General features: G+C 42.1%; 1 protein-coding gene across 1 annotated transcript in view; it reads left to right on the top strand.

The window, feature by feature from the left end:
* Nucleotides 1-14,764, top strand: part of LOC144761843 (uncharacterized) — a 114,185-nt gene that overhangs the window by 6,132 nt on the left and 93,289 nt on the right. Inside the window, exon 3 of the mRNA XM_078647069.1 lies at nt 5,821-7,746. Coding sequence (XP_078503195.1) covers nt 5,821-7,746 — 1,926 coding nt within the window. The remainder of the gene's footprint in view (nt 1-5,820; nt 7,747-14,764) is intronic.

The raw sequence follows: 14,764 nt of genomic DNA, 5'->3' as shown, positions 1-14,764 counted from the left end.
GGCACATTTTATACTTACTGAAGATGATTCTTTATTAATCACACTTAATTAAACTAAAACATTTGTTTAAGTAAGTTTTTTAATCCCACAGTAAAGGCACTCTTTAATATATGTCAAGTGCAACAGTTAAAATATTTTGTTAAAACATACATGAATCATGTGCTAAGTTCACTTTCATACCATGTGTTTCTTAAGTGCCAGTGGCATTTGTGATGTGTAAAGGGTGGGCAATCTGCGCTGCACCAACTGTAATCCCCTAGTTGTGGCTGGACAAAAACACTCTTGTTGAAGAACCCTCATCAAGATCTCTGCAAATAGTCTTGAAGCAAATGTTGCATCAAATGGGAAGACAAAAAATTGAAAATGGAGAATCAAAATCAAAGAAAACATGGATGCTCTTGTAGATTAGAAATATAGAGAAATGCATCCTTTTGATCAAGAGTCATCTACTCAAGTGTCCATTCTGAAATGCAGATTCTACAAACTGATTCCCTTCATATTTATAACAGGCTGATAGCCACCTTATGTGTCTGCTAGAATTGCAAAAAGAACTGCCTGAAACACTCTTATGTCCCTTCCCGTGAAGGTGAGCTGGAACAATTGTGGTTTACTTGAACAAACTTTAAGATGCCCCGTGATGCCCTTTATTTTAAGGCAATAGACTTCACAGGTAAGTGCTGTAAACATCCCCCACATGATCAGTTGCCACCTACCTTCCCTTGCAAAATGTTTGGTAGAGAAATTGGGGGGTTGGGTACCCCCCCTGACTATGTGGTGCTTAACTTGGTGCCAATGCCTGCTTGAGGGCTGAAAGGTAAGCCTGAACTGTTGTATGGAAAACTTTCTTGTAAGCATTATATAATAAGTCATCCAGCTGCATGCTGAACAGCTTCTGTCACAGGAAAGGCCCCGTGTATAGGCCAAACATTCTGGACAGTACCTACCTTCAGATCTCTCATGCATGCTTGTGGGCAGCTACTGTATGACTTGCCACCGAAGAAATTGACATCGACATCCGATCACCAATAGGCCAAGTAGATTGCTTGAACTTTCTTCCACTCATGCATGCCAGGAACATCCTTTCCCCTCTGGATAGCAGTAGAACGGGTCCAAAAACCTTTCACCTAGGAATGGGAAGCTTCTACTTAATGTCCCAGCCTTCAGTGGCAAGATAAAATCTAGTTAGAACTTCGTTAATGCAGACTTGATGTCTTTATCCCCACTGCATTGGATGGTGTTGTATTTTGATTCAATCCCATGTCTTTCTTTCACCAAACTACACTTCATGCTTCTCTTTCTTACTCGTGTAGGGTCTTTTCATCACTGCTCCCATGTTGTCAGTGTTTTCCAATTGTTTGCTTCCTCCTTTATCCCTTTTGTGCATTATCTCTTGTTTTGGGTTAAAGTGCGATTATGAAAAATTAGTCCTGGTCCCCAAAATTAGTGCCAGTGCCCACTACCCGCAAGCATTGCCTCAAATTAAACATGACTCAAATTAAACATGAATAATATTTACTGTGACCTTCCTACACCCCCCTGCGGTCCAGTGATGGGTGTCATTTGGAGAAGTCCACAGTACCCTCCTCTTCTCTTTAAGAGTATGTACTATCCATTTCTGAACCCCAAATATCGTTAGGGATTTTCCCATTCACCTGATCCTAGACTGTTGGGCTGTAGGTTTGGCAAGGGCTGTTAGAACCATTTTTAATTATTCCCAGTTTCCCAATAACTGCATATTAAAGGCCTGGTTGCAGTCTTCCCATGTTCCTGGTTTATCATTTGTTACTAGTGCTGCCAGACAGTTCTCTGGGCACCCATAAACCTATTGGTAGCCCCCAATGCAAATATCATGGCCTCAACTAGCTATTTCTCAGAGGCAGGACCCTTAAAACCTTGGTAACCTTGAGTAACTAAACAATTCCACTCCATTCCCTGGCACCATGAACGTATGAGACCAGTTCAGCTACTACTGGTTCTCTAAATGGGCTCAAAATCCCCATTACCAGGAGTTGAAGTTCTGATATACAAAACACCACTAGAGACTCCATATTTTGTCCAGTTTCCCTTTTGCCTATCTGTAGCCCACCCTTTCACTGGTTTGAGTTCCAGTTTGATTTTAAGGTCTGTGATTGGATTTTGACATTTTAGCACAACATCTTGTCCACTGGTCCATGGAGTGGTCAGTCAAAGAAAGGGCTCATGGATTATAGCCTCAAAGATACACTGATACTATCCATCACATGAGGTATACGTGAAACAGCTGGTAGTCCGCTTTTGGGTATTCCACATCATTAAGCATATTTCTCAACATCACAAATCTCAATCAGTGTGAAGAGTAAGACCGCTTTGATGCAGTGCTTGAGCGATTTATGAAATTTAGGTTTCTGGATCTGCTATTTCATCAGCAGAAAACAACTAAAACATGAATTTCAAAACCGAGATAAATTTAGAAGAAACCAAGGTCATCGACTGAAGAATGTCAGATGTTTTAACATTATTGATAAATGGGTGGTGAATCCAATTTATTATGTAAGAGGATATAAAAAACCTTCAATGATGGAGTAACATACGAAGTGTAGTAATTACATAAGGAGCTGAAGGGCATGTTCCCCATAATGTGCACCTTCCAAGGGAAATTTAAAGAACACAGTATTCCTTTCCAACCCCACAAGAGAATCCATTGAACCACGTGTCTTTCCTGTGAATTTGCCTCTGTCCTCTCAGTAAACTAGTACATTTGGGAGACCATTCAGTTTTGTAGACTGACTTCACTATCTTGTTAAACCATCCAGGATATTGGGTGCTGTGGGATATCTCCAAGAGCCATTGATGCCCAGAATAACTCTAGATAAATAATATTTCTTGTGCCTAACAGTAGAAGAAACAAATGCTGCACTAAAGTTAATAAAGATGCCTTCTCTGACATGAACGAAGAACGTGCTAATTCTCTAATGGCCCGTAATCTGATTTATGCTTTTTTGGGGTGTAAATGAGGTCTTTTTCTTTTTGTGTGTGACTGGATGGGAAACTCAGCAGTGTCTCTACTACCTTCTTGAGGACAGGAACACATCAGACCCAGTAGGATATGTGATATGGGAGATGACCTGGAAAATTACCATAACCGGAAGAAGCTGGGTCAGTTAAACAGACCACAAGAGCCCTTCAGTGTATAGGAGGCTGCCATTCACTAACCAGTGGATGAGGACAGAACCGCGAGAGAGACCAGAGGGCCAATAAGTGTAGGAGCAAGGAGATCACCGCACAACACCAATTCCCGGACAGATACAAAAAGGACTTGCTTCAAGAGCAAGGAGGCTGTAAGTTGAGACATGAGCTAAGGAAGATGGTCAGTAGAAGACAAATGGATGCCAACCCAGTATAAGAAAGGATTGAGGACTGGAAATCTGGTGCACTAGCTGACCACCCAAGGCATTACACTACCTGGGAGAGAATGCTGTGAGCGGAGTTCCATGTTCCATTATCTGGAGGCTGAAGAGAGAAGAAGAGAGACAGATAGTAGAACAGGGGAATATAGTAGAACAGGGGCAGATAGTAGAACAGTTGGAGCTGGAAGAAGGGTACAGCAGTTGGAAGAGTGCATGACCCAAAAGAAAGATCTGCCACTGTGTGACCTGAATGCGTGCTCAAGTTTTGTCATTCTGCTGCACTGTAATTTTGAAAACGTACACTGTGGGTTGAGGTGGTGGCAGTTTTGGCAAGTGTAATACAACTTAAGAGGACTTTCTACGTTAAACCTGCATGGTTACCTCTTTAGGTGACTTAAATCCTTGGGAGCATCCTCCTAGACTGAAACAAGAAACATAAGCTCAACCACATAAGCTGAACTTTGTAACCCTGCTAGGCCAGAATAAGCAAAATAGTGTAGCATTGGTGACCGAAAAGGCTGCTCATGCCTGACTGGTGAGAGCACTTATTCCTGCTCTTGGTTTCAATGCAGTCCGCATGCTTTTCTCTTGGCTAGAGTCCCTTGATTGTTCTCCTTCTTCGAGTAATATAAGCTGAAAAAGTATAAAGTACTCCTTGGCAGTGAAGTTGCCTTCACACCCAAAAAAGGGTCCTGCAAATCTTCTTCCAGTTCTCACGTTTGGGAAGGTGGCCTACTCTTTCACCTCTGAAAAACCTGCCTTAATCCACCCAGTGGTTATCTCCCGCCTTGATTAGTGTAATGACCTCTATATTGGCCTCCCAACAAATCAATCTCCATACTGTTTGGTCTGAATTGTTACAAGCATATCACCCCTGCTTTTGGCTTCCTCCGTTGGCTTCCAGCAAAGCAAATGGCAAAATTCCCTCAGTTTTGTTCACAGAGCATCACATGACTGAACAAAGGACTGCTTAGCTAGGTTGCCCATTCCTTATCTAGAAAAGTATGATCTGCAAATTGATTGCAACCTAATATCTGTTCAACTATTCCTGTAAAAAAAAAAAATAATTGGAGAAAGGACCGTTCATGTGCAAGGATAATCTCTGTGGGATTCTTTCGACTGCATCTTAGACTGGAAATGATAGGTTGCTAAAACTTTCTAGTCATGTGGGCTTTTAATTAGCCTTCAATATTAATAATATTTTTTCCTAGTCAGCAAACTGTTGCCTAGGAATAATTATTATTAATATTGTTGTTGCCCTGTCCTAGGAACTGTATCTAGACTCAGGGGGTCCCTTTTATTATATTACTTTTAGTTAGCCTTCTCCATTTACTAGGCTTCTGTTGCCTACCTCCACCAGGTACGATGCCTTAAAATAGCTACTGACTATCTCCTTGGGTCAATTCAGATCCTGTTTTACCCTTTCCTGAAGCATTACCATCTCTCAGCGCTTATGGTTATTGGTTTAGACTGTCCATAAAGATCAGAGTGCCCGCTGATCGGATGGATGACTCTGATAGTCTGATTAAAAGCATTCAGAAATTACTGCAAGGTTGTTTATAGCACTTTACAAATCCGCCAAATCAATAAATATATATATATGAACTACAAATAAATTAATTTATCTCTTTGGAAAAAATGAACTAGGTAGACTATCTAATTAAACTCGTCTAGCTACAATATTAGTATTATTCTTAGTGGAGGAATGGCTTTACACTGAACATTTTCAAATATCTACGTCTTACTGACATTGCTTTTTGGACAGGATTTTCTGCAGTTTTCAGAACATGTTGAGATGTTTTTTTCAGATTATTATTTTTTTAAAATTAAAACTGGAAATGACCACAAGTCGGAAATACCCCGTAGACACCATCCAATTCCTACACTATTCCATCACCTTTTTTTTAACCTGTCTTCTCGTTTTTACTTTCTTTACTCTCGTCTTTGCGAGGGATATGTCCTGGTTATTTACCACCTTTCTCCTATCCTTCTTGTATTAATCAAGAAAAAATGCTAGTTTCAGCACCTGGATACAGACCGGATAAACTATTTGTTGCAACCTCTGGTGGCATCCATACAGGCGCATGGATGGCATCGCTGATGTTTGCACACTGCATATAGTTCTATAGTAATTTTATATTTTACAGTTCCACGTGCATAGAATAATGGCGCAACACTATGCCTAATTATGTCTATTATAGGCATAGATTACAATGCAAGCTGGTGGGGTGGCATTGCCAATGCTTGTTTGTTTTCCCCTGCTGATCTGTGTTTGTGAGATTTTTTTAATTCGATTTCCTTGTTCTGTTTTTCTTTAAATTTAGAGCCATGACACCCACCCTGGATACCCATAGTTACAGGAAAGTAAATTATTTTTCCAAGACTATTTCTCTGCATGGATGGTTTCTGAATGGTTAATGTTTTTCTTTTCCAGAGTTGACACAGCATTTGTTGTCCTTTGATCCTGGCGAGAAGTGTCATTCAATTCTGATGGAAGATTATGGAACTTTTTCCCTTCCGATGAATGCAAGCAACTCACACAGCAACATCTGGTGTAACTGGATCATATGGGCAGGCCCCAGAAGACACATCAAAGTTAATATTACGGGGTTTACGTCTAATGACGACTGCACCAAGAACCAAGATGTGATAATCTTTCATGCTATTGCTTCCACTGCAGAAAGTACTGTGATCTATGCTTGTTGGAATAAAAATATCCATTCTTTTTCTGCTCGAGCTATTGCTCTAAATGTTGTTTACATGTCGGGGAGGTCTTCCCAGATGCTTGAAAGTGCCTACTTTAAAGGGACCTATTCCGTATATGAAGACCATAAGGGCAATCATTTAAAATACCCTTCGCTTTCTTCACCGGTTGCAAAAGAAAAGGGATGGCACAATAAGAGCGGAGTAAGTAAAACCTCATCAGCTCATCTTTTGGGTTCATCAGTTGCTGTGACCAATGTGCCAATCAAAGGGAGGTACACGGGTAGCATTAAAACTTCTTCACACATACCTTCTTCTCTTTCGTTTGCTACAACATCATGGAAGAAAACCTCTTATAGGAGAGAAGAGTTCCTCAGTCAGTTAAGACCTACAAAGAACTCAAAAGGTGCACATAGTTCCACAGATGGGGATGTCACTATAAGATTGGGAGATCAAAAAGTTATGGCAGTGTCTGCTAAGCAGCCAATGGATACAAATGGTGGTGTCAATATGCAAAGTGTTTCTCAACCCTCAAGCATCCCAAAAACAATGTGGCTTTTCACGACTACCAAAAACCAAGTAAAGTCACTTATTACGCTGAATGCCTACGCAAGTGCGGAGAAAGAGGGAGGACAAGTAACATCAAAAAATATACAGCCTTTCCCAAATGTGAAACAAACTGTTCCAACAAAAAAATTGTACCAGGTTTACAACTCCTCTTCACTGGTGAGTGACAGTGACTACTTACAAGTAGAGCTCATAGATCAGGATAGTGGGACTATTAAAAACAATTTCTCTGAAAAAGGTCTGTTGTTCACTACGGAATTCAATAATTTAAACCAGGCTGAGCACATTAGCCGATCAAAACAGACATTCCCAAAGGAGATGCCAGTAGACGAAGGTGATGCTGGAACAACTCGCCAAATACAAGATGCATTGTCTCAAACAGTTGCCACGTATTGGGGAGCAAGTGTAGTGCCTACAAAGGCTCACAAAAGTGCACGCAGAGGGTATTCCATCACAGCGAAAAGCACACCTCAAGGTAACCCTGTTTTTACCAACCAAACCCCTTCTTTAAATTTGGTGATCACTACAAAGACTGTTAAGCAGACCCCATTTAGAGACCAACAAAAGTCTCCTGATTCCAAGCCTATCCAATATTCAAAAAGCTTCCAGGATGGAATAAATAAGTTGTCATTGGAGCACAAATATGGACCTTCTGTCTCTGATGCATATGGTAATGGAGCCTCTCCAGAAAAAGACCCAATCACAAAAAGCACTTTTTTTATTAAAGCTCGGAAGAACAAGAAGAATCCCTTGTTTAAACCTGACCGGAAGAACAGAATTAAGACTCTTAAAATGGGTGAAAAAAATAACAAGCCTGAACTCATATTTCTAGAACTTAGCAATTCTAACTCGGTAGCTACTCCACCTGTGAGGGTTGTTAAAGATTTAAAAACTGAAACCATAGTATCTGCACAAGGAAATATTGACCCACAATCTCGAGAACCTCAAAGTATTCCTTCACTTCAGGAATCAACTCTTGAGCTCGGCGGATTTTCTCCACCGGGTGACCTTATGATGGAAAAACCCATTGCCACAGTCAGCTCTCTGAACATCACTACTGTGGAAGCAGGACAACAGGATGATCCTTTTGGTATGTACCGTCTATTTATGAAATGCCTTATATTGTGCTGCTAGGTATTTGGGTTTGAGCTGTGTTTTTTTTTTTTTGCCAGTGCTGTTAGCTAAGTGTCTGTGTTGATCCCCTTTCATGCACTCCGCATGTGTTTGGGTCTGTCATGCAAAGCCTTGGGTATGGAGGGCGGCAGAGCTAAACCTGGGAATATACTTGCATGCACCAACTCTTTGGGACCCTATGGGACCAGAAATCAGAGTCGAGCATGTAAAATAGACTGTAAACGGTTGGATCATGATTTAAGATCCGAAACTCTTGTGTGGTGCGTTAGACCATATGGAGTTGCTTGTGTAATTTGCCTTGAAAACATATTACTCAGCTTCCCTACGTCTGCCTGTAGATTGACATTATAGTATGATTTTCTTTGAAACATTTATAGCTAGAATGTAGGCATTTCCCAATGTGAGCCTGCATACTGTAGGCCTCTATCTGAACTTCGATAATGTGGTGAAAACCCCGAATAAAAGTGCTTTAGGGGTTTGGTAAGTTTGTATGCATTACCATATGGATTCTACAATTTTATTTTACTTTACAGATGATGGTTATGATATGCCAGTTAATTTATAATCTAGGTGTCCAGTTGTTGCTTGCCAATTATTTCATTCGTGCCCAGTCAGTTTCTCCTGGCAATCAGACTGTAGGGGTATACCTGCCTGCCTTACCGAGTGGAGAAAATAGACTAGTGTCCCATGCCTGCTGCCTCTTAATGGTGTTAGCTGAAAAGGGGTCATTTTTGGGACACATAACCAGCCCGGTTAGAGACTGGACAGGTTGGGGGTTCCCCTTAGAACTAAACACTCTGGTAAATTCTTAAAACCGAAACCAGTAGATTTGTATACTAAAAGCTTTTATTATAAATCAATCTAGTGCAAAACATTTGTAGCAAAATGGTTGAAAAAATCCCAAATATATTGGCAACAGAAATGATAAACTAATGATCATATTAGTCTGTTTACATTTCCTGCATGACCTAGATCGTATTAGTAATAGGTACTCAATTTGACATAAGGAGAGATGAGATGCAGAATCCACAAACCTGAGACCAAGGGTGAGCGCTCACCAAGATTACAGTGGGTAGTCGACTATGTCTGAGACTTATGGCAACTGTGCCCTGGAAATGCTTTCTCCGGGATCAATCTGTCCTCTCTGACCGAAGAGCGAGAACACCACCCTGTTGATATGATATTGTCCTCGGATCTGTGAGCAGACGATTTCATAACCAAACAGTGATGTGAATGGTTTCATGAGAAATTGTGAAAATATGCTTGTGCACAAAACGTAGCATAATATTGCAGTGGTGGGTGCCACGTATAACTATGCAGTATTTTGTTTAAAAAAAAACACAAAAAAACTTTCTTTTCAGTTTTGAAACAAAGTGATAAATTGTAATCCATTCCTTCACATAGTGCAGTCAGTCAGCCAATTATCAAATTGAGAGGGTTTGCTACACCCCCTTGTCATGGCAACTCTATGCTTACCCAGCAGAAGTGTGATAACGATATATTTGCGACAGTTATTTGGGATATCTTTTACATCCCCCAAAAATTCTATCAGACGGGTGATCTCTAACCAAATTTCCATAATCTCCTAAAACATGCAGTGCCAAAAGGCTTCAATCTGGAGACACAGTGTAGGAAATCAGCCTCCTCCTCTCCCCGACAAATCAAAGTGATTGGACCATACCGAACCTTGCTGACTAGAGTTTAGCATACACCATGTATGAACTTGAGTTGGATTAGCCAGACTTTGCCATTTGTGGAGACGCCTTTTAATTGTCTGGAACAAAAAGCCATTGCTCATCTTTGTCCTATTCTAGTTTTCACTCTAATTTAATTTTGACATTCTCAGCTTTGGCCAGTAGTTCATTAACAGTACTTTTGCACAGTCTTGTAATTAGTTTACAGGGACTGGGATTGGACATTATCAGTTGTGGTGTCCTGCACTCTGCAGCTTTGCCAGACATAGGGCCTGATTGAGTGGGTTGGTTAATTCGGACCCATGCGTAAACACCGGTTTACGCATGGGTCGGAATTATGAGTTTGAAGGTATTTAACGCATCTGATAATCGAATGTGTTAAATAACTCAACCATCATTACTTCAGACAAGTCAAACCTGCCAAAATTTATGTTGGGCAACCACAATGTGTGTAAGTTATTAATTGTCGATCTGCCTGGCGTGAAACCCAATTGATCCATCAAAGCAGGTAACAGTGGGAATAACCTATTGGCCAATATTTTGGCAAGACCTTTTGTCCACATTAATCAGTGACCAGCGATAGGAGTGACCTAGGGTGGAGAGCTTTGTCTCAGCAAAGTTATCACAATGTCCCATAATCAAAGGTCTTGCTATATACAGCCAGTAGTAATGGAGCGATCTCTTCTGCATATGTTGTATAGAAATCAGTAGAGAGCCCATCGCTCCCTGGTACTAAACCAGTTTTCATAGATCCAATCCTCCCTTTTATTTCCTCTTGCATATTTGTGGAGCAAAGTGGTTCACGTTTGCTCCATTCCAACCATGCCATAGTGGCCTTCTCTCAGTAGGTGTGAATCATCTGTATGTCTAGATCTGCTTTAGCTGTTTAAACTCTGAGTAATACTTAACAAACTCATCAAGGATCACAGACATGCCATGGAAAGTGTTCACATGGCTGGTCTCTATTTCAGTTATGTCTGGTGCCTCCAATGCAGGGCGACTCATGACCTCCAATGTGTGGCCTGGATGTTTCCCCGCTGTAAAGGTCTTAGCCGCTGCATAATTCCCAAGAGATGTAACTTCTCTTTATGCTGCCTCTCTGAAGTCCACTCGTTCGAGATTCACAGCTGCCATTACTTCCAGGCTCACCCCCACTATCTGTTGCTTTTCCACTTCACTGATTTTGGATTCAAGACTGGTCAGCCTACCAGGGCCGGACTGGGAACCAAAACCGGCCCTGGCAAAGTGCTCGGCCGGCCCCCCCTTCTCCCCCTGGGGGAGGGGGGGGATGCCACCAAGCTCTTTACCAGGGCCGCTTTTCCGCCGAATTTGTTACAGCGCCGATTTTGCAGCTTTGCTGCAAAAACGGCCCTGTCACAAAAACGGCCCCCAGGGGCCCAAAAACGGCCCCCACCCTTGCGGCCGACCGGGGAATTGCCCGGTGCCCGCAACGGCCAGTCCGGGCCTGCAGCCTACCCCAATATGCCCACCGAATTTCATGTCTTTTTCCAATGCACTCTCCACTTTCTACTACCTTAAATGCTTCCCATAATGCTGCACATGTCTCTACTGATCCTCAAATTTATTGAAAAATAACCAATGAATGTCCTATTAGGATCCTTAATGTATTTAAAAATATAATCAATGTATGCCCTATTATTTCTTCTGTAAATACCGGCTCAGCTAATGTAATGTAGTTTTCCATAGCCTATGATCATGTGCAACAGATGGGACATTCAATATCAAAATTACCATGTGTGGTCAGACAGTGCGCGGGGTAAGGCTGTAACCCAATCCAACCAAGCATCTATGCCTCTGGTACCCAACCAATGTTCCAGTCTAAAGAGATGTGAACTGATGAGAGGAAAGTGTATTTTCAGGAATTTGGGGCGCAAGAACATAATACATCAAGCAGATAAAATTGTTTCATTGTGTCTTTAAGCCCTGTCTGAACCTGCTTATGTCTGACCATCTCTGCGCCCATGCTGTCAATTCCAGGTCGTAGTGTTAGGGTCTAATCGCTTGCTCATATAATGCTGTGTAGTGCGCAGTCAATCAGTCTTTCTCACTGCCTCAAAGAACGGAGTCATCAAAATTAGGTCCATATGTTTGCTATTGTTTAGTGTACTCCAAATTCATCTTGTACCAGTGGTGCAGCAACTTATGTTATCTGCTGTTGCATGAGTGGGCCTTAATGGTGTGCCACGCCTCACCAGAACTGCCGTTCCCCTGGCGAATTTAGAGTAAGCAGAAAAATAGCTATAAGTTGCCTATCTCATAACGAATTGGGTCAGACAATCTAGAGTCATACGAGTCCCTTGTAATAATGCAATGTCAATGTTGTACCTATCCAAATAGGCTACCACTCTGCATGCTTTGCTGCAATTTATAGCCCAGACATTACGCATTATACTTCGTTGATGTATTGCCATTAGTATCTCCACACTGTTTTTTATATTTGCCATTTGTCTGCATCAGTAATATCTGATGATCGAATGCACATATGTCTGTGTTGCACAATGATTGCCCACAAATATCCCTTCCCCCTCAAACCCAAACTTTTCGATGAAGGCACCCGTAATCACTTCTTGCAACTTGAACCAAAAATAAATGTAGATATTACTACACTTAGGAACACTGACCACTATGTTCTCACTGGGCGGTAGCGAGCTTAGGCATTATAGTTATAAAACCTGCATGCTACCGTGTTTTGCATGCTAGCTTGGACCTTCGAATGATCACTGTACTGGTATAGGTACTGCATTCTCACAAAAACACATCCAAATTTGAGCATATAATATTAATTGCGTACTTCTCAAGAACGCAGAGGAGCTCAGACTGCATTCCCAAGCTAACGTATTGGCAAACAATAGCCGATTACTTTACCTGACACTGTTCTAGTACCATTAGCGTGCATCCCTGATGCGCTGGGTGCGTGGCCTATCCAGCATCCTACATGCCCTAGAACAACTCTGACAATGATTTGTGTCAGAATCTATTACAATGGGAGTTAATAATAGAATTGAAGCTATTTAGCTCCATGCCATCTATGCATATCACTGAGGTGCTGGCCATCTGATGATTCAGAATATTTTCATTATCTGTGCTGTTGTAGGCGCTTTGCATATCAGTTTCAAAACTTCCTTCGGATCTGTTAAAAAAAATGGAGCTTCCCCTTCTGTTCAAACCAGAGTTTAGCTGGGTCATTGCACTGCAGATATCAAGGATCCATCGTTTTCTTTTTTTATTTCTTTTTTTAATGGTGCAAATTTCTTTCTCGCCTCTTGCACAGATGGGGGGGGGGGGCGATAGATCATTCATGCATGTATGTCTTCTTTAGACTGTTTCAGTAGTTGGCCACAGCTCTTGTAGTTGAGCAATTTTACAATAATAAGAATAGGGGGGAGCCCCAGGAACTGTTCTGGGCCTCAATGTGTGGTGCATCCGTTCCACTACAAATGTCAAAAGGTTGCCTTTGCCAAGATATTGCATAAAGCTCCACCATAAAGTCTTTGATGCAGCCCATTGCTGTTGAACTCTGGTACAACAGCTATAAGCAAGGTGCTCCTTCTGGTGCATGTTTCTAGATCTGCTCTGAGTCTGATCTGTTCTAGCACTGTCTGTAATTCTTTTTGCAACTTTGTGTACTCCATTGCATCATTCTTCATACCGGAGATATGGCATTCTGAAGGAAAATAAATGCACCTTGCTGATCTACTATTTAACTCTAATCGTAGGTTCCGGAGTAACGTGCTACTCTCCGCAAAGTGCTTCAACTTTTCGTCAGGAGTAGTAAGCGCTATACAAATTTAATTTACAATATCCAGGCCCTCAGTGGATTCGGCCCCAAATTCATCCTCTGGGTTCCATCGAGCATGAGTGTATTCATCCTTCGAAGGTCAGCCTCAGGGCCGGACTGGCCATAGCGGGCACAAGGCATTTTGCCAGTAGGTTGGAAGGGTTGGGTCCAGTTGTTGTTACTGGGGCCTGTTTTGTTACTGAGGCCAGTTTTGTTGCAGTGTTGCAATATCAACCCCATGTAACAAAAGCGAAGCAGCAGTGTTTCCCACTAGCAACCCATCCCCACCACTCCTCCCAGGGCCAGTCCAACGTAATTGCCAGGGCTGGGGTGTGTTCATGGCTTGTTGAGCTCCAAAGGCAGGCTCCAGCCAGTGAAACTGACTGAAGGTTCCCTAGTATTTCCTGCAGTATTTTATTTAGGCAGTACACGCTGAGCACTAAGATGCTTCATAACTGTTTCAGTCTGTTTTCACATACTGTTAATATAGAGAGGCAGCGGAGGGAAACATGTCATTGTGAAGGAAAAGAAAACGAGCGTTGGCAATGCCAATAGGTCTGGCTTTAAAAGCATTTGGTATGGCATTGTGAAGCATTACAAGTAAATAGCTAGGGAACTATGGAATAATATTGGCTAAGGTTAAAAGTTTGGTGACAGTTGAACTTTCAAGCCAAACCTAAACATCCATGTAGGCTAATGACTGCCCAACTCACATCTGTGCTGCTCTCAGAGAAAAACATCAAAATGTTTTCACACACTTTATTAGCTTTACAATGTCATGTGCATGCCCCTAAATGTTTAAGCTCAGGCAGCTAAATACATTAACAAAATGCTCACAGGTGAGTGGAGGGCAAGCACTTTGTTTTGTGAAAGCACACAATTTCTGCCCAAATTAAATGTACTCCTGAATCCCAACATCTGGGTGGAGCAAGAGCCACTCGCCTGGTAATTCTTTCTTGCAATAATTGCCAGGCCACCGCTGCGCTGTCAAGGCAGACCATAATAAGGCAATGTAAGAACGTGCCACATTGGCAGGCTATTGTAGATTTCTTCTTTGCTGCTGTAGACATTCATTACTATTTGGTGGCCATTAATGTCATGTTAGTTGTTGGCATTGCTCAGGCTTAGCCTGCAGACCCAGGTCATGGGTCTCAGCTGGCCTCCAAGACCCACAGTCAATATAAGAAAGGTGCCTGCTGCAGTGGTGCCAGAACAGCCAGTCCACAGATGGCCAAGCAGGCACAGAAAAAGACTACGATTGCTCCGCTCCACTAGCATGCACAGTGGGATCCCTGGGGAGGTGCCTGTGTCTGAGATGTACACTGCCTGTAGCAGCAAAGACCACCCATTTGGGGATGAGAGGAAATATAGTGCTAGGGGCTCAAAAGGGGTCCAAAAGCATGCTCAAGAAGGTTTTCTAGGCAAATAAGCAGTACCATCCTGGTATGTGGTGGACCGCATTTGATCAGGCCTAGATCTGA

This window comes from Lissotriton helveticus, chromosome 6, assembly GCF_964261635.1.
Source record: "Lissotriton helveticus chromosome 6, aLisHel1.1, whole genome shotgun sequence".
In the NCBI taxonomy this organism is placed as follows: Eukaryota; Metazoa; Chordata; class Amphibia; order Caudata; family Salamandridae; genus Lissotriton; species Lissotriton helveticus.
This window is presented reverse-complemented; position numbering and strand designations above follow the sequence as displayed.